This window comes from Rhyacophila brunnea, unplaced genomic scaffold (genome assembly GCF_057557595.1).
Source record: "Rhyacophila brunnea isolate RB1 unplaced genomic scaffold, BYU_Rbru_1.0 scaffold_2, whole genome shotgun sequence".
Lineage (NCBI taxonomy): Eukaryota > Metazoa > Arthropoda > Insecta > Trichoptera > Rhyacophilidae > Rhyacophila > Rhyacophila brunnea.
In genome coordinates this window covers 30338908-30359344 of record NW_028232859.1, presented here as the reverse complement: position 1 = coordinate 30359344, position 20437 = coordinate 30338908, and the positions used below count along the sequence as shown (strand labels likewise).

The 20437-nt window shown below is 30.9% G+C and overlaps 1 protein-coding gene across 1 annotated transcript; it reads right to left on the bottom strand.

Moving 5' to 3' along the window:
- Positions 1–1109: 1109 nt before the first annotated feature.
- On the bottom strand, positions 1110–18903 carry LOC147072182 (major facilitator superfamily domain-containing protein 12-like). Its single transcript, XM_085946404.1, has 11 exons — positions 18482–18903; positions 14932–15314; positions 11570–11733; positions 10575–10658; positions 9665–9887; positions 8196–8304; positions 7331–7632; positions 6556–6745; positions 5452–5563; positions 2682–2832; positions 1110–1675 (listed from the first exon to the last, which is right to left on the bottom strand). The coding sequence occupies exons 2-11, from the start codon at positions 15051–15053 to the stop codon at positions 1519–1521; spliced, it is 1614 nt and encodes a 537-aa protein (XP_085802530.1). The 5' UTR covers positions 15054–15314; positions 18482–18903; the 3' UTR covers positions 1110–1518.
- Positions 18904–20437: the final 1534 nt, after the last annotated feature.

Sequence of the window (20437 nt, the reverse complement as noted above, 5' to 3'; positions counted from 1 at the left end):
ACATTCTACCAAACGGTTCCAAATCAAATAAATCCAACGTTGCCATTTGATTCGTTCAGTTCAGGTTCAATGATACGAACTTACTATAATTTTGGAGGCTCTGTATTATAATTCCACTTTGAAAAGATGGCAGCACTGATGTATCTATTATTTATTTTATAATATGTTGTCTATGATCACAACTGTCATTTCGATTTGTCATAATCAAATTTACCGAGTCTACTGTGTAACTATAATAAAGTTTATTAACTTGAGTACTACATCATTACGGTTTGATTTCAACTCTCGAAACATTTGAAATTTACATATGTATATATGGCACCCTAAATAAATGTCAAATAACTTTTTTTCTTATTTGCGATCACAGCTTTAGTTAAATAGATTGAGGATACACATTACAAATAAATAAACGTAGTTTTGGTTCGATTGAGTATTCATGTTCTGTTATATTAGGTTTTGAAATTGAGTTGATTTTGAACGGGTACCTATTTTAGGGTAAGTCAGTAAATAATTAGAAAACGCGAATAGCGAAATAAAACGACCATTAAGTCGTTAATATTATAGATTTTCCATGCTAATCGATCATCAAAAAACACCTGGGGCTGATTAATGTATTAATCGACTATCATTGAGATAAAAGAATAAAATCCGATGAATATCAACATAATTAATTTATTTCCTGTACCTACCTGTAATGCATAATGTCGGAAGTATTAAGTCATCAAATAATTATTACTATAAAACGGGTACATTATTAATAATTTTTGACAGATGTTCACAACAAATATTGCCAGAAATATATAGGTTTTGTTTAGAAACTAATGTAGCTACCATTATTGCATTTACTTCCGTCATTGATGGGTCGGGTCTTGTATATTGTTATTTATAGGTAATGAAATACAATCTTTAATTGTCTCACATAGACTTTCTAGACTTAGAAATGACAATTCCGGACTGTTTTTCAAGTCAGTCTGTTGTTTGAAATTGTTGAAAAATTTGGTGAATATAATATTATTGTTTTGTATAAATGATGAGGTGAGGTGCAACTAAGGTACAAAAATAAAATAACTCGGCTGGTGTAGAGTTTTATAGAAAAATACATGATTTATGTCATTTTCAATGGGATTATTTTTATTTTCTACATATACTTAAGTCTGAATGCAAAATTTTGTACAATATGATATCCGTGTAACTGTAATATATAATATAAATATCATTAATTATTTCATTGACTATAATATACACTCTCATCTATACCTCCCAAGGGTGCCTGAGCGGGAGAGTGCAGAATACGTGCTCATCTCGGCTAACTGTTCTTCACGGTTCTTTGCCAGTGCTCGTTCCTATGGCAATTTTCTGTGCCGAATCAAAGGGCACAAGGTGCGAGAGAAAAGTAGTAGCAGCAGTAACTTCGATGACATCCAGCATGCGCAATATGAGAGTAAATAGAGTAGTGCTCCGGCACCTTCACATCGGAATACGTCTCGCCATGAGTGCGGAGCTGGCATAATGATTCTATTATTCAACAACTTCTAGAAATCTATGCTTGATAAACTTTATTGAAATTATATTGCTTATTATTATTGCTAATAGTCCAAAAACTGCACTTCCTCCGCAAACGTAAGCCAAGATATTTCTGTAGTATTGTGGGCAGTCCTCATGATTTAAACATTTGCTGTAAAATAAACATATTATTTTTCATTCAGTAAGAATACTCGTGCTATTAACTTTATTATAGTAAGAGGTGCAAAATTTGACCCGTCCAAAGAGATATTTTGAGATGTGAAAGACGTGTTGCTCGCGTACCGTTTTAATGTGGGTCGAGTATTCAGATTATGTATTAAGCGCGCAGTGTATGTTAAAAATCGGCAAAATTGCTACTCACTGTTGCAACACTTCGTCAGCAATCACCACTGGCGAAAAGGCGAGAGTAATAGTATATTAGCCTACGTGCGAGACGAAGCTTTTTCTGACACAAGTGTCAGTTTGACAATTATATTTATCATATAGTTACCCTAATAATTATGTCTGAGTATGAGCCAGAGGAAAAGAAAAAACGGACATACACTTACAATTTTCAAGAAGATTGGGAAGAGAAATATTTTTTTATTTATTGTAAGAACATTAATGTATTTGTTTGATTTGCGGTTCAACAGTTCCTATTGGAAAAAAGTGCAACGTAAAACGACATTTTACAACGGTTCATAAAAAATATGGTACAGAATATCCTAATAACAGCAATTTAAGAAAATCTAAAGTGAAAGAATTGAAAGCCAATAAGCCAAAAGAATTGAAACAATATATATTTACTAAGTCCGTAACTATATCAAGAGCTGCTACTGTATTGTTTTCAATTTGTAGTAGATTAGAAGTAGTATTAAACAGTAATAGTGTAATATTATTGTATTTTTACCTATTGTCTTGATTTTTTCAAAAAAAAGGTCATCGTCCTATGTGTGGCTCGCCAAAAATTTAAAAATTCTTAATTTGCTCGAGATAGACTAAAGGTTGGACACCACTGCTATATAATATAATATATAGGAATTGAAACTATACACTTCAATTGTAAAAATGATAAATTTATCTTTTGTCAGGAATTTCAGCACTAGATTTCATTTATCACTGAAGACTATATTTTTAATGAATCCTAATATTTTATTGTGATGTCTAAGTATACTTACTAGTTTTCTATTACTATCACAGCCAATCCAGTAATTAATTTGTCAGCAAACGTAACTACAGAATAAATCACTGCTCCCTGATCAGAATGAGGTCCTATCATATCGGCAGTAATACATAAACTCGATATTAGCGTTACAGAACTGCCAGCACCTAAAAATGAATTCATAGAAACATTTGTTTATAATAGCGCTTTATTGAAAAAACAATGCCGTCCATGCAAATTAATAAGAATGTTGGATATAATATTTTTTGCTTATATTATTCTCAAATTACATCGGCAGACTCTCATGCTGATTGCCCTCCCGATCAAATACGCCAATTGTCCCCGATCATGAAATTTCAAATGGATCGTTCTCTAGAGTTGTAGCCAGAATAGAGTAATTCCTATTTTTATGCTTAACTTAATCAACGATCATGACAGACATCGGCATGAGAATCTACCAGTCTAATTTAGCCCTTCTAAGATTTATGTGGACTAGATGTAGTTGACATAACTTATAACCATGGCCCCCACAAGGGGGGGGCTGACTGGGGGCCCGTGATCAAGAGGAGCCCGGCGAGGCGAGTCGACCAGATTAGTGATATAAACACATATCACACATTTGCTGTACTATTAAAAAAAGTCGCCTGCGAACTATTTTCCTTCAATAATATTATTTAAAATTGTTTCGTTATTTTTAATTGTGTATCAATACTCAACAACCCCATAATTCAAATGGATGTATTAAAATATACAAAAAAACACTAAATATGTATTCACATCGATTTTACCGCGTACACCATTTGGAAAATGCTACTGTAGAGCTTCACACACCTTCACTGCCTTTATCCTTAGCGATAGGTACGGGGGCCCGCCAAAGAGCCTAGGAGCCCACTTCAGGATGTGGGGGACATGCTTAAAACCTTAACTTCCCATCAGTAAAATTAGTCAAAATAGCTTTTTGTATTTATCAGTTGGTATTCACTACATATAAAAATTGTTTTATGACACATGTTTCGCTGACATTGTAAGCATTATCAAGTATGAGTACAGAAATTTATATTTTAGTTTATGTTATGTTATAATAATTATTGTCAATACTGTGTATTCAGTACTCAAACTTAATTAAAGCTTACTGAGAGAAACAAATATTAATATTTAAACTAACTGATTAAAGACTTCATAAATTATCATGAAATTATCAGCGAGTAAAGACTAAATATCTTGAAAATATCAAAATTTGATATATATATATATTTGATATTGGGTATTAGGGCTTGAACAGACAGAGAGCGGTCAGGCATTCTGCGTTTAGAGTTCAGCGTTCTTTGTAGTGTGTGGACTAGCGCGGTCCACACACTACAAGTAACACTACACTAGCTGCCTGCTGTGTGCACAGTTTTGATGAAGTCCATACACTACAAAGAACGCGGAACGCCTGACCGCTCTCTGTCTGTTCAAGCCCTTAATCAGTTTTTATTTATAACCTCTCTACCTTGGATATTCTTTACTGAGTGGCATTCCACTGTGCATTGATCATTAACAAATAAAATTTTAACAGAAATATTATATTCTATGCTTAAAATATAAATGTACTGGTGTACACCTTAAAAAAAGACAATTGTGATAGGTGTGTACCACATGCAATGACATTTAAAACATGAGACTGGAAATTTATCAAACGATCTTGATCACACATATGAAACAAAATGATTTTCACTTATGAAACATATGAAACACAATGACATGATTTTTCTGTTAGGAATTTGCAGAGAATTTGTATTATCAGACCGGGAAGTGATAAAGTCACCGCGATAAATGTTTTTCAGTTTTTAAATGGACAAATCAAATTTTAGTTAGAAGAATAAACAACGTGCATCAAAATATAGAATGGCTAAAACTAAATACAATTCAAAGAATTCTTTCTTCGCAGAAATATCGCCATTTTCAAGATTTGAAAACGGTCATTCCTGGCGACTGCCATTCTTTCTTTGATTTTATTCCTCACGATTAAAATTAAATGGATTTGATTGTAATGTTATTTTCTTCATGTGTGTGCTGTATTGTTCGATCAGTTGTAAAATAAGTTAAATAATAATGGTTTTTTCATTTAATATTACATAATATGTAATTGGAAGCACAAAATGTTCTACAACATGTATGCTCCTATGTATGCTATATTGCGTTTTATTATAATTACATAATGATGCATAGAATTCAGCATTTCACGATATTACAATATACACCTATCTGATTCATAATACCATTTTTCAATGTATGCTGTATTATTAAAAAATAAATAATAGGAAACAATTAATCATAAGTCACAATTTTTGTTAAAGTAATAGATGCAATACCTTTTATGCCACATAAAAAAAGCAAATGTTAATACTATATTAAAACCATGTTTGGTTAAAGATAGATATATTTTAAGTGAAATACAAAAAAAATATGGAAGTTGATGCAATAAATAGAGAGTTTTTTTATCTCCTGTAAAATTTGTGTTGTGTGGTATACGAGGTATTGTTTTATCATGAGTGATTTAGGTCTTAGTCAATTCTGTTTATGTTTTGTGGGAACTTATTCTTTATTTACTACTCTATGATCAGCGCAAACATTCAAAATATTTTTGCCCATCAAGATTTAGTTTTCCCTTACATAGTGAAAATGGTTTCGGTTTAATTACTCACTAACAGAGGTCACAAATCTAATTTATCTAAATTAAGTTGATTTATAGAAGCTAGGAAATTATATTATAGATTAGTATTAATTAACATCTCTATATTTACCTATCAGTGCCGCTACGGTGTAGAGTTGAAATGCACCAGATGAAGGTTCTAATGACACTGCCACCCACATACATGCGATAATGCTTACTAAAGAACCAATTGTATATAGAATCTGGAATACAACAAGTGAATATATTATATGCAACAAAAATACTAGTCTTGGATGATTGCTATTGAGTGATATCCCAAGTGCAGAGACTTGATTTGAGATGTAGCGCCATCCAACAAGAAAGTAATAATACAAAAAATCGAAACATGCATCATGTCGTTATATTTCAGTGTAGATCATATTAGAAAAGTACCAAGCCATAAACCAGCAGAGACCTGGAATTAATACTCACCGCTGTCAATAAATACAATTAATGGAGCTATCGACCATTAGTGTACGGTGAGCTTATTCAGTGGACAACCGTGTAACTTACTAGTACATTTAAAACCACTTCAATAGAAGCCAACATAATATTATGTTAATGTTATTTTGTTTTCCTTTGAATCATAAATGCAATATATATATATTTTTTAACCGGATGGCTGCCAATGACGTCTTAAGATGTGAACTTTTCTGTGAACGGAACGCCGCTCATACAAAAATGACGTCTTTTTTACGTCCCACTTTAAACGGGATTTTACTAACGTAAATCAATTATTTTAAACATACAAATATGTTGAACACACAACGACATATATTGGGAATATCGTCACATACTCAGAGAATGAAAAATTATATGTACAAAAAAAAATACAATTAACAACTCGGTTGTCCAGTTATAATAAATCGTCGCTATAGGATTGGTTTGTCAAATATCCGTTTTTGTCGAAATTGGCCTTTTGATGCAGAATGTTTTTTTGTATCTAAATAGACGGGAACAATCCTTTTCTTTAAATTACTTTGTAATGGTAATGAATACATCATTCGTATGCTGTAAAAATAACAATTTAAATATAGGATTATGAAATTTGTTTTTCGTCTCCTGAACATTTGGTCTATTTGACAAACCTACCCTACAGCGATGAAATGGTAAGTTTTGGAGCTACTTAAGTATTTGTGAAATTATAATGTAAAATTATTGGTGGATTAGGAGTTATACAGAAAATTTTATTTACCTTATTGCTTGTGTATTTATTCCTGTACTTTGCTATGAGAGATGCGAAAAATGAGGCAATGTATGATACTAATGGAACACTGGCTATTGAAGCCACTGATTCTGTTGATTCAACTGAACTCAACCGTTCATCTAAAAATAATGGCATGTACACTTGTGCAAGTGTACTAAACAATCGGGCCGCTACATATCTGAAAGAAAGTTTTACATTTCATTTTACTGTACTAAATATCTTTCAAAGAATGCATGATTAAAATTTCTAAAGCCCCGTTTACGGTCATCGCGGAGGAATCATCCCCAGTGACCCGTGTAAACGCACATTCATCAACGAATCATCGAAAGTGATCATCCAGAATCAAAAGTGAATGAAGTTCAACTGGTTCTACTTTTTGATCATTTTATGATCACTACGGATGATTACAAATATGCTGCGCATGCGCACCCTCGCCACTGAGTACTGTCATCATATTCCCATGATATTACGTCGCTTTACCTATGGTTTTATCCACCAACGCCTTTTTTTTCTATGTCTTCTCAATGAAATTTCTGCATTCATATAACAAACAATCGCAAATTGTTTGAATTACAATTGCACCGCAATTTTACTTTACGCCATTTTGTAATTAATTGAGTATTTCACTTTCGGTGACACGTGTAAACTAAAAGTGAATGCTTGCATCCATTCACTGCGGATGATCATCCACAGTGACTCATCTAAATGAGCCTTAATCTATAACACAACTAAATTTAATATATTATTATATTTAAGTACTTACAATACTGCTGCTTGGTAAAGTAATGGTGAAAGGAAGAAATTTTTCTTAATGTTGTTAGTATTTATGCTTCTTTTTATTCCTACTTTAGATACATCGTCTTTTTGGTCTATACCATTTTCCTTATTAACTATAATTGACTCTTCTTCGACAGATTTATTGTTCCTTATTTGGTTTTCTTGCGATGATGCAAAACTTGTTTTTATATAACCATTATTATTTGGAATTTTTATTTCATGTTGGATACCGCAGTGAAATATTATTGAGAAAACACAGCCAATGCCTGTTAAGAAAAGAGAAATATCCTGAAAGTAAAAATATTTATATCATTTTAGTCATAATGTTTTACATGGTCTTACGGTCGCACGCTAACACAATCACCAGACGTTGCGATTTGAGTTCCTCTACACACTTCAACCACAAAGAGTATGGGGGATAGCGGGGGGGCTAAAATCAATAATCTGGTGGTTGTGTCTACACGCGATGTAATTGTTAAAACTCAGGACTGTCCTTTCCTTCCTTCTTCTTCTTTCCTGTGTTCATTAATTAAAATATTATATTAATATGATAATACTTATTAATTGTTTATTGTTCATATTTCATTAATTATAATATCCTTTAATTTTCCATTGTATGGGTCTCTGGTATTTACATTGTCAGAGTTCAGCTGTAGAATTATTTTTGTTGATTTAATATTAAATAAATGGTACAGTGACCATGTTTTCTTTATACCTTTTTTATTAGCACTCCAGCATACAACCGATTTTTAGTAGTGACGGTGACTGAGATATTATCATAGGATCCACACACAATTGAAAAATTAATGGTAATATTGCTGGAGGGCCTAAACAACATTAACTGCACTTACTCTGAATTTGTAATCATCAGTCGGTCCGATAGTTTTATTTTCACCCATTTTTAGCATCGCCCATGTTATGAGGTAAACAATAACACTTGAAAATACAGATGCTGTATACCTTGAAAAATATAACATTAATATTGTAATAACATATATTCGCTGGTTACATGTAAATTGTATGTAAAATATTTCATCGGGGCACAGTTCGCCGTGAGCTTTCTTATCTGAAAGAGATGACCGTATACTATACGCCATACAGTCTCCAATTTTATTAGATTCAATATGAACATTAATTCAATTTTTACAGCTGATTTTGGCAAAATTCATGAATTCAAGAACGAAAACCTAACCTAACCTAACCAATAATCCAGTATATTCTATTTTCAAAATTTGTTTGCTGCTACCTTTCTGTGTAAACTGACAAGAACCGTGTTTTATTTAGACATGAATTTTATGTCAGTACTATACGACCCAAAGAAGTTGGACGGTCTTTAATATACGGCCATATATTTCCGATACAAATTTCACGGTGAAGTGTGATACGGCGAACTGCATAACATACAAGTTTCCAAATACGATATTCGCTAGCTGAAATCTGGAAACCTCCATTTTAGTGAAATACTCAGGAAAGCAATAAGTTTACACTGCTTAAATAAATAAATAAATAAGATAATAAGGTACTACGTCTCTAGAACGAGACACTGAGCCACCATTTTGTTTAATATGATGATGTGGTATAGGGCATACCGCATATCCAATAATTAATAAATTATTGGTTATAGCAGAAAACAGTGTTTATTTGATAATATCATATACAGTACACCATAATAAGTTTACAATAATCAACCAGATTTAAACTGAGTAAGTGATAATGTCCGATTGTATCAAAATAATATTTGCATTGCATTTGTTTATAAATAATGTACCTATTTCATTTTACTGTGAGGAATTACATTAAAAGTGCTGTAGGTACTTGGATACAGATTTGAAATTTATAAATTCAGTTTTTAGTGACTGCTTAAGGATATAATAAGTATTGTTTTAAATTAATGTTAATCCCAATAGTTTTGGCTATATTATTTGTTGTGTAATTCGGTTCCTTTTATTATCACAGTCAATGAAAAACTAGTATATTATTTTCTAACTTTGAGTATGATACATTAATGTTCATTGCATATCAAACATAAACTGCTGGGCTTGGATTATAGTTATCATTGATCAGAATCAGTTAATTAATGAGAGTTATCAATGATATTCTGTAGATTCATTTTATGAGCATTGTAACCCTTACATTAGTAAATTCTAAGCACAGAACAAATTAATAAGAAAGAAATGTAAAAGATAGATATAGCCTTTGAATTTGAAGCCAGTTTTGGTTTATGACTTAATGATGGTCTGGCCATAAAACACAATAAAGTGTCATCAAATATTATCAATATTGAATGCATATTTTGTTTACGTGACCAGATTTATCTTACCTAATTGCTGTTAATTCTGATCTCACCTTGAGATTATTTGTTAACATTGGAATCATGGCCAAATGAGTAATTTGTACTATAGCCCAGCCACACTGGAAACATATTATAACGATGGCATAGTAAAATGGTTGCCACCACAGTATATAGTCTCCGACAGAATTCATCCAGCAACCAAGGCAGCGAGAAAATATGAGTGGAAAACTACACAGCACGAGTGCCGTTCCTGGAATAAAAAATAAAAAAAACAACTGAAAATCAAGAAATGAATATGTGCCTACATTAAGAAAAGTTAATTCCAATGCCTAATAAATTAAAATTCAACATCGCTCATTCTATTCTGAATCACTGCTTACCAAGTGCCTTGCAATATTATTAAGATACTTTTCTAGACTCTTCTTGAATTTCCTTTACAAACTTGCAAAGTAAAAAAGGTTTACACACATCCTTTATGTGAAATTTTTCTAGCGCATACAGGCAGCTGAATAAAGAGACAGCTCCAGAGTGCCTCTTGAATTGGTCCCTGCACCTGCCATCTCTTGATTCAGCGGTTGGCATGCGTGATTCATACGTAATCATTAATTTCAGATAATATATTCTCATCTAGTAGTACCGAAACAAAAGTGAACGTGTAGTCTTAAAATATAATTTGGTTATATGACATTATAATTACCTACCTGTAAACTAAGTCGCTTTTGTATATTAATTTATTGTATTATCAAGAGGTAATTTTGTGAAATGATACTTGTTGCAACGATTACATGATGCGAGTCTGAATATAAATAGTAAGTATTTGAAATAGCACATGCTGTACTATTAAATATATACCTACTCTATATCAATAATATACATTGTTATAATATTGATATATTATTACTTATATTATTTTGTAATTATTTTAAGAATACTTTACCAACTAAATGCCATAAACGTTTACTGCCATGTCTATCTACGAAGATCCCAACAACTGGAGTCGACAATGCATCTACCACTTGTCCTGTAATAGAAATATATTTATTAGAAAAATCTTTAATATTAGGTAGTTTAATTTATCTATTTAAATTGGCAAAAGATTTAAAATAAATCCTTTAAGTTGTCAAGTTGTACAACGTAAATAAATATGTATCTTTATTCTCAAACCATTTGGGTATAAAATTTATTGCAAATAATTTATGTACTATATTGTAGAAATTGTATTTAAATATGGCTCTCTAACTTTTTTGATAATACAAGAAATGAAAAAATACAATACATTATTTTATGGAATGGGTAAACAATGAATAGTCTGTAGGCTTATTCCAGAACTGTTCAAGCTAAAAGCACCACCTACTCACATAGATGCTAAATTCGACCAACAGTAAACACGGTTATTAGAATAGGCCATCTGGTAAGTATGTAGGTAGGCACCAGCATTGTTTTATAAGGATAAAAATAGATTTGTTTTTTATATATTATCTACCTATTTGAAATAATATTAGATTTCCATTAATATTATTTTCTATACATTAATAAAACAATAGTATTAGAAGATTCGCGCCTGCAGTGGAGTATTGGCAGAAAGTGAGTCTCTATTATATTATCTTTGTTATATTCTCACTAAAGTGATAATATTATAATAATTAATAATGTGTGTTGTTTGTGATCAAAACGTCATACAAAACTGTATTGGGTTTTGGAATTAAATAAATTTACATTTACATAAAAATAGAATTAATTTATTTAACTGTTCGGTGAGACTAACGAAGTCGGGTTTAGGTACATTACATTAACGGTTACTAGTGGAATATTATATATCTAATGTTCCTAGATTAAAATAATTATCACAGCAAACTGTTCAAGTACACTAAATATTTGCTGAAAGAGAAAATTGCTTTTGGTGCGCATTGAGATGACATAATATGTAGGTACCTAACAGCATCATCGATCCTGCTGTAGTTGATTCCATGTGTAAAACTGCTTGTAAAAATAGTAGAGTGTATGAAAACCACATGGAAGCACACAAGTCATTGTAAATATGTCCTAGTCCATATGATATCTTCTGTGGTAGTGTCATGGAACAAGGTTCATCAGAGCTGAAAAACGAGAATGACCGTGATATTGTTATCATGTAGGTATTCAGAAATTGGGTTTCGTTGAATGTGCTAAAACATTCCAATTTACTTCCATGCTTATTATACTCTATTTTTTTTCACCACACATCAGTGGTGTTCCTATGTGGGAAATTTTATAATTAAAAGGTGAAAGCGAAATTTAATCCTGAAATGACAAAATATTTCGGAGAGAACGAATCTTCCCATGATCGCGGCAAAAGCAACATTAATTTTATAGTAAAAATCGATTGCGGTGCAAATATCTTTCATGTTTATTATCTTTTGAAGCAATGTGCTTTCAAATATTGTTTTATTAAATTTTAGATTACCTACCTATTCCAATAATAAATAATTAAAAGTTTTCAGGTTAATTCTATTTTATGTTGATAAATTACTGTTTCTCCTTTATCAGCAGTATACAAATTTATTATTTTGGTGTTTTTATCATATCAATAAAAAAATCAGGGAATCTTGTTATTTTTTGTTTTAGAGGGCTGTGCATTATTATTTTAAATCTGTTAATAGTAATCCAGCACATTTGAGTTATTTATAAGTGCATTCACAGACCACAGAAACAAAAATAATAATTATAGGTGAATGTATTTCGGCTTTCTTGATAAAAAGGTTCCGAAAAATGGGTTTTCGCAGTTATCTCAATCGGTACTTGCTACTATTAAGATGACCAAATTACTCCAGATTATAAGGCTCAAAATATAGTTAGAGGCTGTCAGAGAACACAGTGGCCTGGGGCAAATGTCTTAAGGCGCCAACCCCATTCAAAATTAGAACATATATAAAAGAAAACATAAAAATGCTAGCTTTTGTTTATGGTATTTAATCTATATCTCTTTTAGTGATTAATTCGGAACACCATTGAAGGTACGAGGGTGGGTCAATAAGTCCTTAGAAAAGCCGACAGGTGGCGCGACTAGTACTGTAAGCGGTTTGTTTTCATGCAGCGGCACTACCGATTCAGTATGCTGCGAAGTTTCAATCAGATTGGTCGGGTTGTTGTTTTTTATTTTCGTACATTTAAAAAAAAAATTTGCTTGTTTACAAAAATGGAGAAAATTGAGTTTAGAGCTGTTATTAAACATTTTAATATAAAAGGGTTAACAGCAAAGGAAATAAAAAATGAGTTGGATTTAGTTCACGGCATATCTGCTCCTTCACTTGCAACTATTTATAACTGGTTAAATGAATTTAAACGTGGTCGTACATCAACAAAGGATGAACCACGCTCAGGACGTCCTGTAGAGGTGACTACACCAGAAATGATCAATAAAATCCACGATATGGTGTTAAGCGACCGAAGATTAAAGTTGAGTGAGATAATTGAGGTTACAGGGATCTCAAAAGGTAGCGTCATTTCTATTTTACATGACAAATTGGGCATGAAAAAAGTTTCTGCAAGATGGGTGCCGCGTTTGCTCACAGTCGACAATAAACGCAATAGGGTGGTGGCCTCTAAAGCCCTGTTGTCGCTCATGCAACGCAATCCGGATGAATTTTTTCGTCGCTTTGTGACTGTAGATAAAACATTGATACACCACTATACTCCCGAGACGAAAGAACAGTCAAAGCAGTGGATTGCGAAAGGCGAACCATGTCCAAAGAAGGCGAAAACCGTAAAATCAGCTGGTAAAGTTATGGCTACTGTATTTTGGGATGCACGTGGAATTATTTTCGTTGACTATTTGGAAAAAGGAAAAACAATAACAGGGAATTATTATGCATCTTTATTGGACCAGCTAAAAAACGAAATTGAAGAAAAACGGCCTCATTTAAACAGGAAAAAAATCCTCTTTCATCAGGACAATGCCCGTGTTCACACATGTTTACGATCAATGGCTAAAATTGAAGAATTGAAGTTCGAATTGGTCGACCACCCACCGTATTCGCCAGATTTAGCCCCCAGTGACTTTTTCCTTTTCCCAAACTTAAAAAAATGGCTAAGTGGACAACGTTTTTTTTCAAATGAAGAAGTCATCGATCGGACAAATGCTTATTTTGAGGACCTTCCGAAAACTTATTTTTCTGACGGTTTAAAAAAAATTGAGAAACGTCTAACCAAGTGTATTGAGCTCCAAGGAAATTATGTTGAGAAATAAAAAAAAAATACAAAAATAAAAACTGTTTTAATGCTTTTTTCTAAGGAATTATTGACCCACCCTCGTAGATACGTGCAATCTCGCTAGTCTATTTAGTGGCTCTTGACTCATTATTGATCGTAGAAACTTTTTAATCCTTTTCAGTGTGTATTATATAAAAAGTCGAATAACAATAATTAACACTATGCTTTCATCGCTATGTAAACCAATGACGTATGTTACGAGTATGTGCATTAAAGAGAAAATATGATTTTTTGTAATAGGGTTAAAAACTCAGGCACCTAAAATAGTAAACGGGACAATCTGCCCCGCATATTGATAAACAATTTTTTCGATTAAGCTTAATGAACGATTTCGTCAATAATGGGAAATAATTAGAAAAATATTTCCGAAAATAGCTAGATTACGTTTCGAATAAAAAAATGTTTTAACATCTTTTATTCAAATTAACATTTCTTGACAGCATTTCTTTTGTAAAAAATCGATAAGTTATTTACAATTAATTAATTCTTCGATTAGCATATTTTTATTCGAGCATGGTTTGCAAACATATTCGTACCTACCTAATGAAAAAGAACATTTTTTAAAGATGAAATCACAAATACATATACGTCTATATAAATGTCAAAACATTGAAATGTAATGATTACTATAATAATATTCAAATTTATTGTTCATGTCATCCTATTTTAAACAATTAAACCAGCCCTCGAATTGGAAAATTTTATGAACCGAAGCGCTCGATAATTTTCTGAAAATATTGACATACTTATCTGGTGGTTAAATTAATTTTTCTACTGATGATCTCAGGGAATTCATATACCGGAGCAACGCTCCGGTGCGCTTCGATCCATTTCGAGAGCTGAATTAAACCGAAAAGTTGATTATTCTGTTTTATTTACTGATCAATAGATGAAAGATGAAATTACTTTTTCAAATTCAGCAGGAAATGCTAATTATAAATAAAAAATAAACTTCTTATAACAATTAAACCACCTTATTTTGATTAAGACTGAATTAGCTTATTTTTTAATTTTAATATCAATGTAATATGTAGTATCTCACTTACCCATTTCTTCCTTCGTGTGGACCATTTACTTCATATTGATCCAAAACTGTTAAACTAGGGCTTCGTCTTTCGCTTTCATTGTGCCTGCGATTTAACAATGGCTGTCTTTCCGTTTCATCCATGATTATATATTAAAATTTACTTGGTATCTTCCAAGAGATTTTTTTTCGTATAACCACTTAACTGTCTTATAGTAGGTATGCAAGTCCACTATCTAGATGTGTTTTATCATACCAGTATAAAACATATTGTATTTATTAAAACCGCGGTGGCTTCAGCTTACTTTTAAAAGTTGGCTAAACATTCTTTCTGACAGTCATTTTAATACAAAACATATTCTCCCTTTTCAAATTAATATTGGTGTGTTTTCAATCGCATCTTCTCTAGAAATTAAGTAAAATATTATATTATTGCCAAAAAATGCATTGCAAATTTATAACTAATAAATAAACAGCCAATATACAGTACATATACAATAACAACAACAAAAATAGTATGTGACCTGCGACAAAAACTCAATAAATGATGCATACCTACTTATAATAATATTATATTCCTTCTACCATTTTCCACGCAATTTTGTGCTAATTATTAAATCAATCATGCATAAAAAGAGATGTCGATGCCAGATTACAATAATAATAATTTATCAACATAAATTACATTGGGGGATGAATTAATTTTTTTTATAATTTTAACAATAAGAGCTTTTAGTATAGTCATGGCACTCTTTACGTTTACAATAACCCCTTAAATATTTTTAGCGTAGCACATAACAAATTGTTAGGTATGTCCTTTTTCACGGCCCATACATAATCATAACCAGCATAATAATATGTTTAGCCTCCTTTCATCATATCATTTTGTTCTTAATTAAATCATTTAACCCAATATTAATATTATATACATATTAAAAAATATTGATTAAAAAGTGAAGACGCCTTGTAAAATCGTTGCCAATTTCTAAAAAGTGTTGGAAACGAGTCAAAACAATTTTGTAATTTACGAATTAGTGAAAAATATTTTAATCTATCGGATTAAATAGGATTTTTTTTGTTAGGAGTGAAACATATATTTCACTTAATTTTTGGAAGTTGAATTTTACCACACGGAATCGCCAGGGAAATGTTGGCTCAGAGAAACAAACAACATTACTGATACATTTTGGATAACAATTTTTAACCACCATTTTGACGTGACCTTGTATAATATTATGGAATGTTAAATTTATTTTGGAGTTTCTCAGATTCTGGCGACATTTATGAAATTCGCCGTTTTTTTATAGAATGATCGAACTGATTTGCATAAAATAACCTAAAATATTGTCGATAGGCATGTAAATCAACCAAATTATTCAACACTTTGGGAGAATGTTACCATGTCCGCGGCAATAGTTTGCACGCGACGATTTACCGATACTGTCCGGCATAGCATAGGATGCAGAATAAGATTTAACAGATATTTTATTAAAACATTCTGAAAGGACATTGATATCTCTGTTTTGTAAAAACAAGATTTTTTATCCGTAGGGTTACATTTGTAATAATTTCATTTTGGGGTCTGTGAATAAGTATGTATAGGTAAGTATACAAATGCTAATGCGCAAATAACCATTTTTGATAACTTCTGATTCTAACTATCGTCATATAATATGTGGGTTTTTCTTCGATGCCGACTTAATATAATAATATTGTTACCCTCATATATGACAATAAGTTACGTATTTACGATAGAAGTTTCTAAATGGTATCTACTTTACTCAACATACCTATCTATCTATTTTGTGATCACACTCGTAGGTACATAATATATTATATTTACCATAATATGTAAGCGATGTCTACTATTAGTTAAACTTATCTCTATTATACTGCAAGATAAGTGTTTTATTAAAAATATATACTAGCAGGTTAAAACTAAAATTTGGAGACACCTTATGCCGTTTATGAATCAAGGTTGTTCCTGTTGTTAATAATTTAATTCAAAATTAGAAAAGATGGCCGCCAACATTAACAGAATTTTAAATTGATAACAAACATCCCATTTTATTAGAAAATTTCTTAACAATTTATAAATATATATTGTATATATTTCCGAGGTGTTCCAAATTATGCATTCAAAAAATAATAAAAATAAAATAAAATTTTATAATATGTAGGTACTTAAGTCCCACGTTGCTGAAAGGTGCTTCCACTAATGTGCAAGAGCTGTTATAATTTATTATAAAAGATCCTTATATTAGAATAGTCAGTGAAAAAATATCATTTATACCATCTTTAAAAATAAAGTACCAAATATGTATAAATTCGTTATAATCATCCTTTGAAGACATGTGTATTCAATAAGAGAGTGGCCAAATACGATTAATCACCTTTAAGTTATTTACCATAGCTACTATCATTAAAAATAATATTATAAACATTAGTATGATAATTTAGTAATAGTGAGCGTATTTTTATCACAATATTGAATATTACATTCTCACTTTCATTTTTTATTTTTATTTTTACTTTTTTATTTTAACTTTTTTTTTTTTTTTTTGTTTTTAACATATTTCGGCGAGTAATCATTATTAGTAAGTAGGTATATACTTAAAATTACTAAAACATTAAAATGAATGCAATAGCAATTCAATGCATGTTAATAGCGTTACTAAATGTACACATTTGTTGATAATAAAATAAGACCAACATCATTTTACAATGTTTTTCTTAGCTCATATTCTTATTTGTCCAGTGGTTCTTTGTCTGGTACAAATCTTGCAATCGATTTTTAACTAACTTACGGACTAGCTAGACATTTCAAATTTTATAATATATCAGTACACGATGCCATTGCATTTTTTAATACTTTTAGCTATCTTTAAGTAGAATTCAATTAAATTTCAGTTAATTCTGTTTTGTATGAAAAGTTATTCCGACAATATTATTGGTTGCTTGGGGTCTGGGGTCCTAGCAACTAAATTATTAATATATACCTACGTGCGTTACTATGGAAATCAATATGACATTTCAGTATTATTTCTATAAAGTACAAATTTTTTTGATCATTTAAGCTAATCAAGTCAAGTTTATATGATTAACAGAAAATTTAAAAACGTTGTAAGTATATGAAAAGTTCTTTTTGTCTTCTAATTACTATTAATGATTATTACAAAAAATCATCACATTCTCAATTATTATTTATTTACATGTTTTAAATATTAAGTTATTAGTGTTATTAATTATTAAACGCGTATTTTATTATCGTTTTATATATTTTAATATAGCTACCTACACTACACACATAAAATTTATCTAACGAATATTATTTTGAACAATATTAAAATGATAATTTTTATGTAGGTACATAATAATTATGTTATATATAATTTTACACACTCTAAAATATAAAAATAGAACGTAGGTACAAAAGAATTTTGACGTAGGCACTTCATATTAATTTATTTGAAACAAATATAAATTAGAGTAACATTAAGAAAATTAGTTATTTTATAAAACACGTTTAAAAGGACGTTTATATTAAAAATAGTATTTGAGCGAATGCTTACCAAAATCTCACGAAAATAATAATCATATCATGTTAATAAATCATTAATAAATGCCTCACATGGCAGTTCTTATGTTAATTTTCACTAAATCAATAATATTAATTGAATTAAAGACACTGATTACCACTTATCTCACTCACGGCGTATTCAAATATAAAATAGGAAAATCTTTTTAAAACATGTCAGAGCACTATAAATATATGTCATGACTAGGCAACGAAGAAATCTACATTAATTATTAATTCCGGACAAACTGAATGATATGAATGTTTGAGAATACAATTTTATTAGATCTTTTAATAGATATAGAGATTTTTTTATACTGAAATTTACGATTTTTTTTAAATTTCCAAAGTAAAATTCTGATAACCAACGACACTGATACTGTAATAATTTCTGTAGCAATGGTCTTCTTCGACTACACTAGTTTTGGTACGTATCCATCGCTCATGGTTATAAGTCAGGGGTAAATAAATATTTATTATAGAGTTCAACCACAAAATGAAAATAATTAATCAGTTGTAACTACATTCGTGAACACATAGCCAAATGCTGTTAAATGACTTTAAACGGAATAGAATCTAAAAAGAAACTGGTATATCATTTAAAAAACCAAGAAAAATACTCATTAACTCATAAACATAGCTTAGTAATGTTTTTTAACTTGTTTGAAGATTTTTTCTAATAGGTATATATTTTTCAGGTTACCAACGTACTTTCAATGAAAAAGGTCATATTCTTAAATCTTATATTATACTAAAATTTGGAGAAATCCTGACACCATTAACGAAATACGGTTAGTACCATTTGTTAATAAATTTATAATAATTATATTACAAAAATATGGTCGCATTAGATTTTCGCACAGAATTTGAAATAAACTACCTGATGGTGGTGAGTATATCGGTAGCTTGAGCGGTAAAGTGATGCGATTGTTTGACGTGCTTTATATAAAAAAAAATGGTTTAAACTTTTTTATACTATATATTTCATTTCAAACCAGACCAGACCTAAATTATGTAAAGATTAATTTATAATACGTTACGCATGGATAAAGTTGACGGTGTACGATGTACGTACACTACTAAACTTCTTACTCACTTCACTTTTTAATGTCAAGTTTAGTGTCAACAAGAAAAGAATCTCAAATACCTACTTTTCTACACACAGCAACATCACTGTCAAAATGAGACAAATAAAGATTGAGCTGATAAGATAAAATCTTCGCATACATTATTTCTGGACCGGAGAGGTAAGATGGGTTAGGCGGAAAGAGATATTTTTTAGTCACAACGAAAAACGAATTTCTGTTATTGTTTTTGTTATCTTATATACACTGACGTGCCCTCACTCCTACGGCAGCGTACTCAGATAAATATTTATCTAATAGTAATTATTATCTCCTTTGAATTTGACTACTGCGCATCCCGCCTATTAAAGTGGTGGTGTAGGTACTTTCGTGGAGTAAAACATATTTATACCTACTTGACGTCTTGTTACTGAACAACGTTATGATATTCATTAAAAAGCAACACATACGTATTAAAACAAGATAAGGCGCTTTTTGAATGTCTTTCTGATTCAGCGTTTACGTTAACGCGGAAAATATTTGATTATTTTTAGTAGGCTTGTACCATATCAGTTACCATACGTCACTGACGGTTTTGGCAATATGTTATTGTCTGTCGCTGCCCTGAACAGGGTGATGAGATCGAACCCATCTCTGGATTTTTTTGAGTGATGGCGAGTAAAAGCTTTCATTTAATAATACGACTCAGAACATAATACTGCTCAGGATGACACATATAGCACAAGTGAAAACTCAGTTTTCGGTGCAACCTAGTTGCATATTATTTAATTTATAGAATTCATACTCACTCATTCACAATACTTATTAATCTTCTGATATAAAACATCAATTGAATATTTTCAACTGTGTATAACTATTCCAAGAAA

What these genes read in the sequence shown, in the direction of transcription:
- LOC147072182 (XM_085946404.1), bottom strand. Translation starts at nt 15,053, where the DNA reads ATGGATGAAACGGAAAGACAGCCATTGTTAAATCGCAGGCACAATGAA. An exon ending in CTTTACCAAGCAGCAGTATT is followed by an intron (nt 6,746 to 7,330) that starts GTAAGTACTTAA and finishes ACTTTCTTTCAG; the next exon opens with ATATGTAGCGGCCCGATTGT. An exon ending in GTGATAGTAATAGAAAACTA is followed by an intron (nt 1,676 to 2,681) that starts GTAAGTATACTT and finishes TTTATTTTACAG; the next exon opens with CAAATGTTTAAATCATGAGG.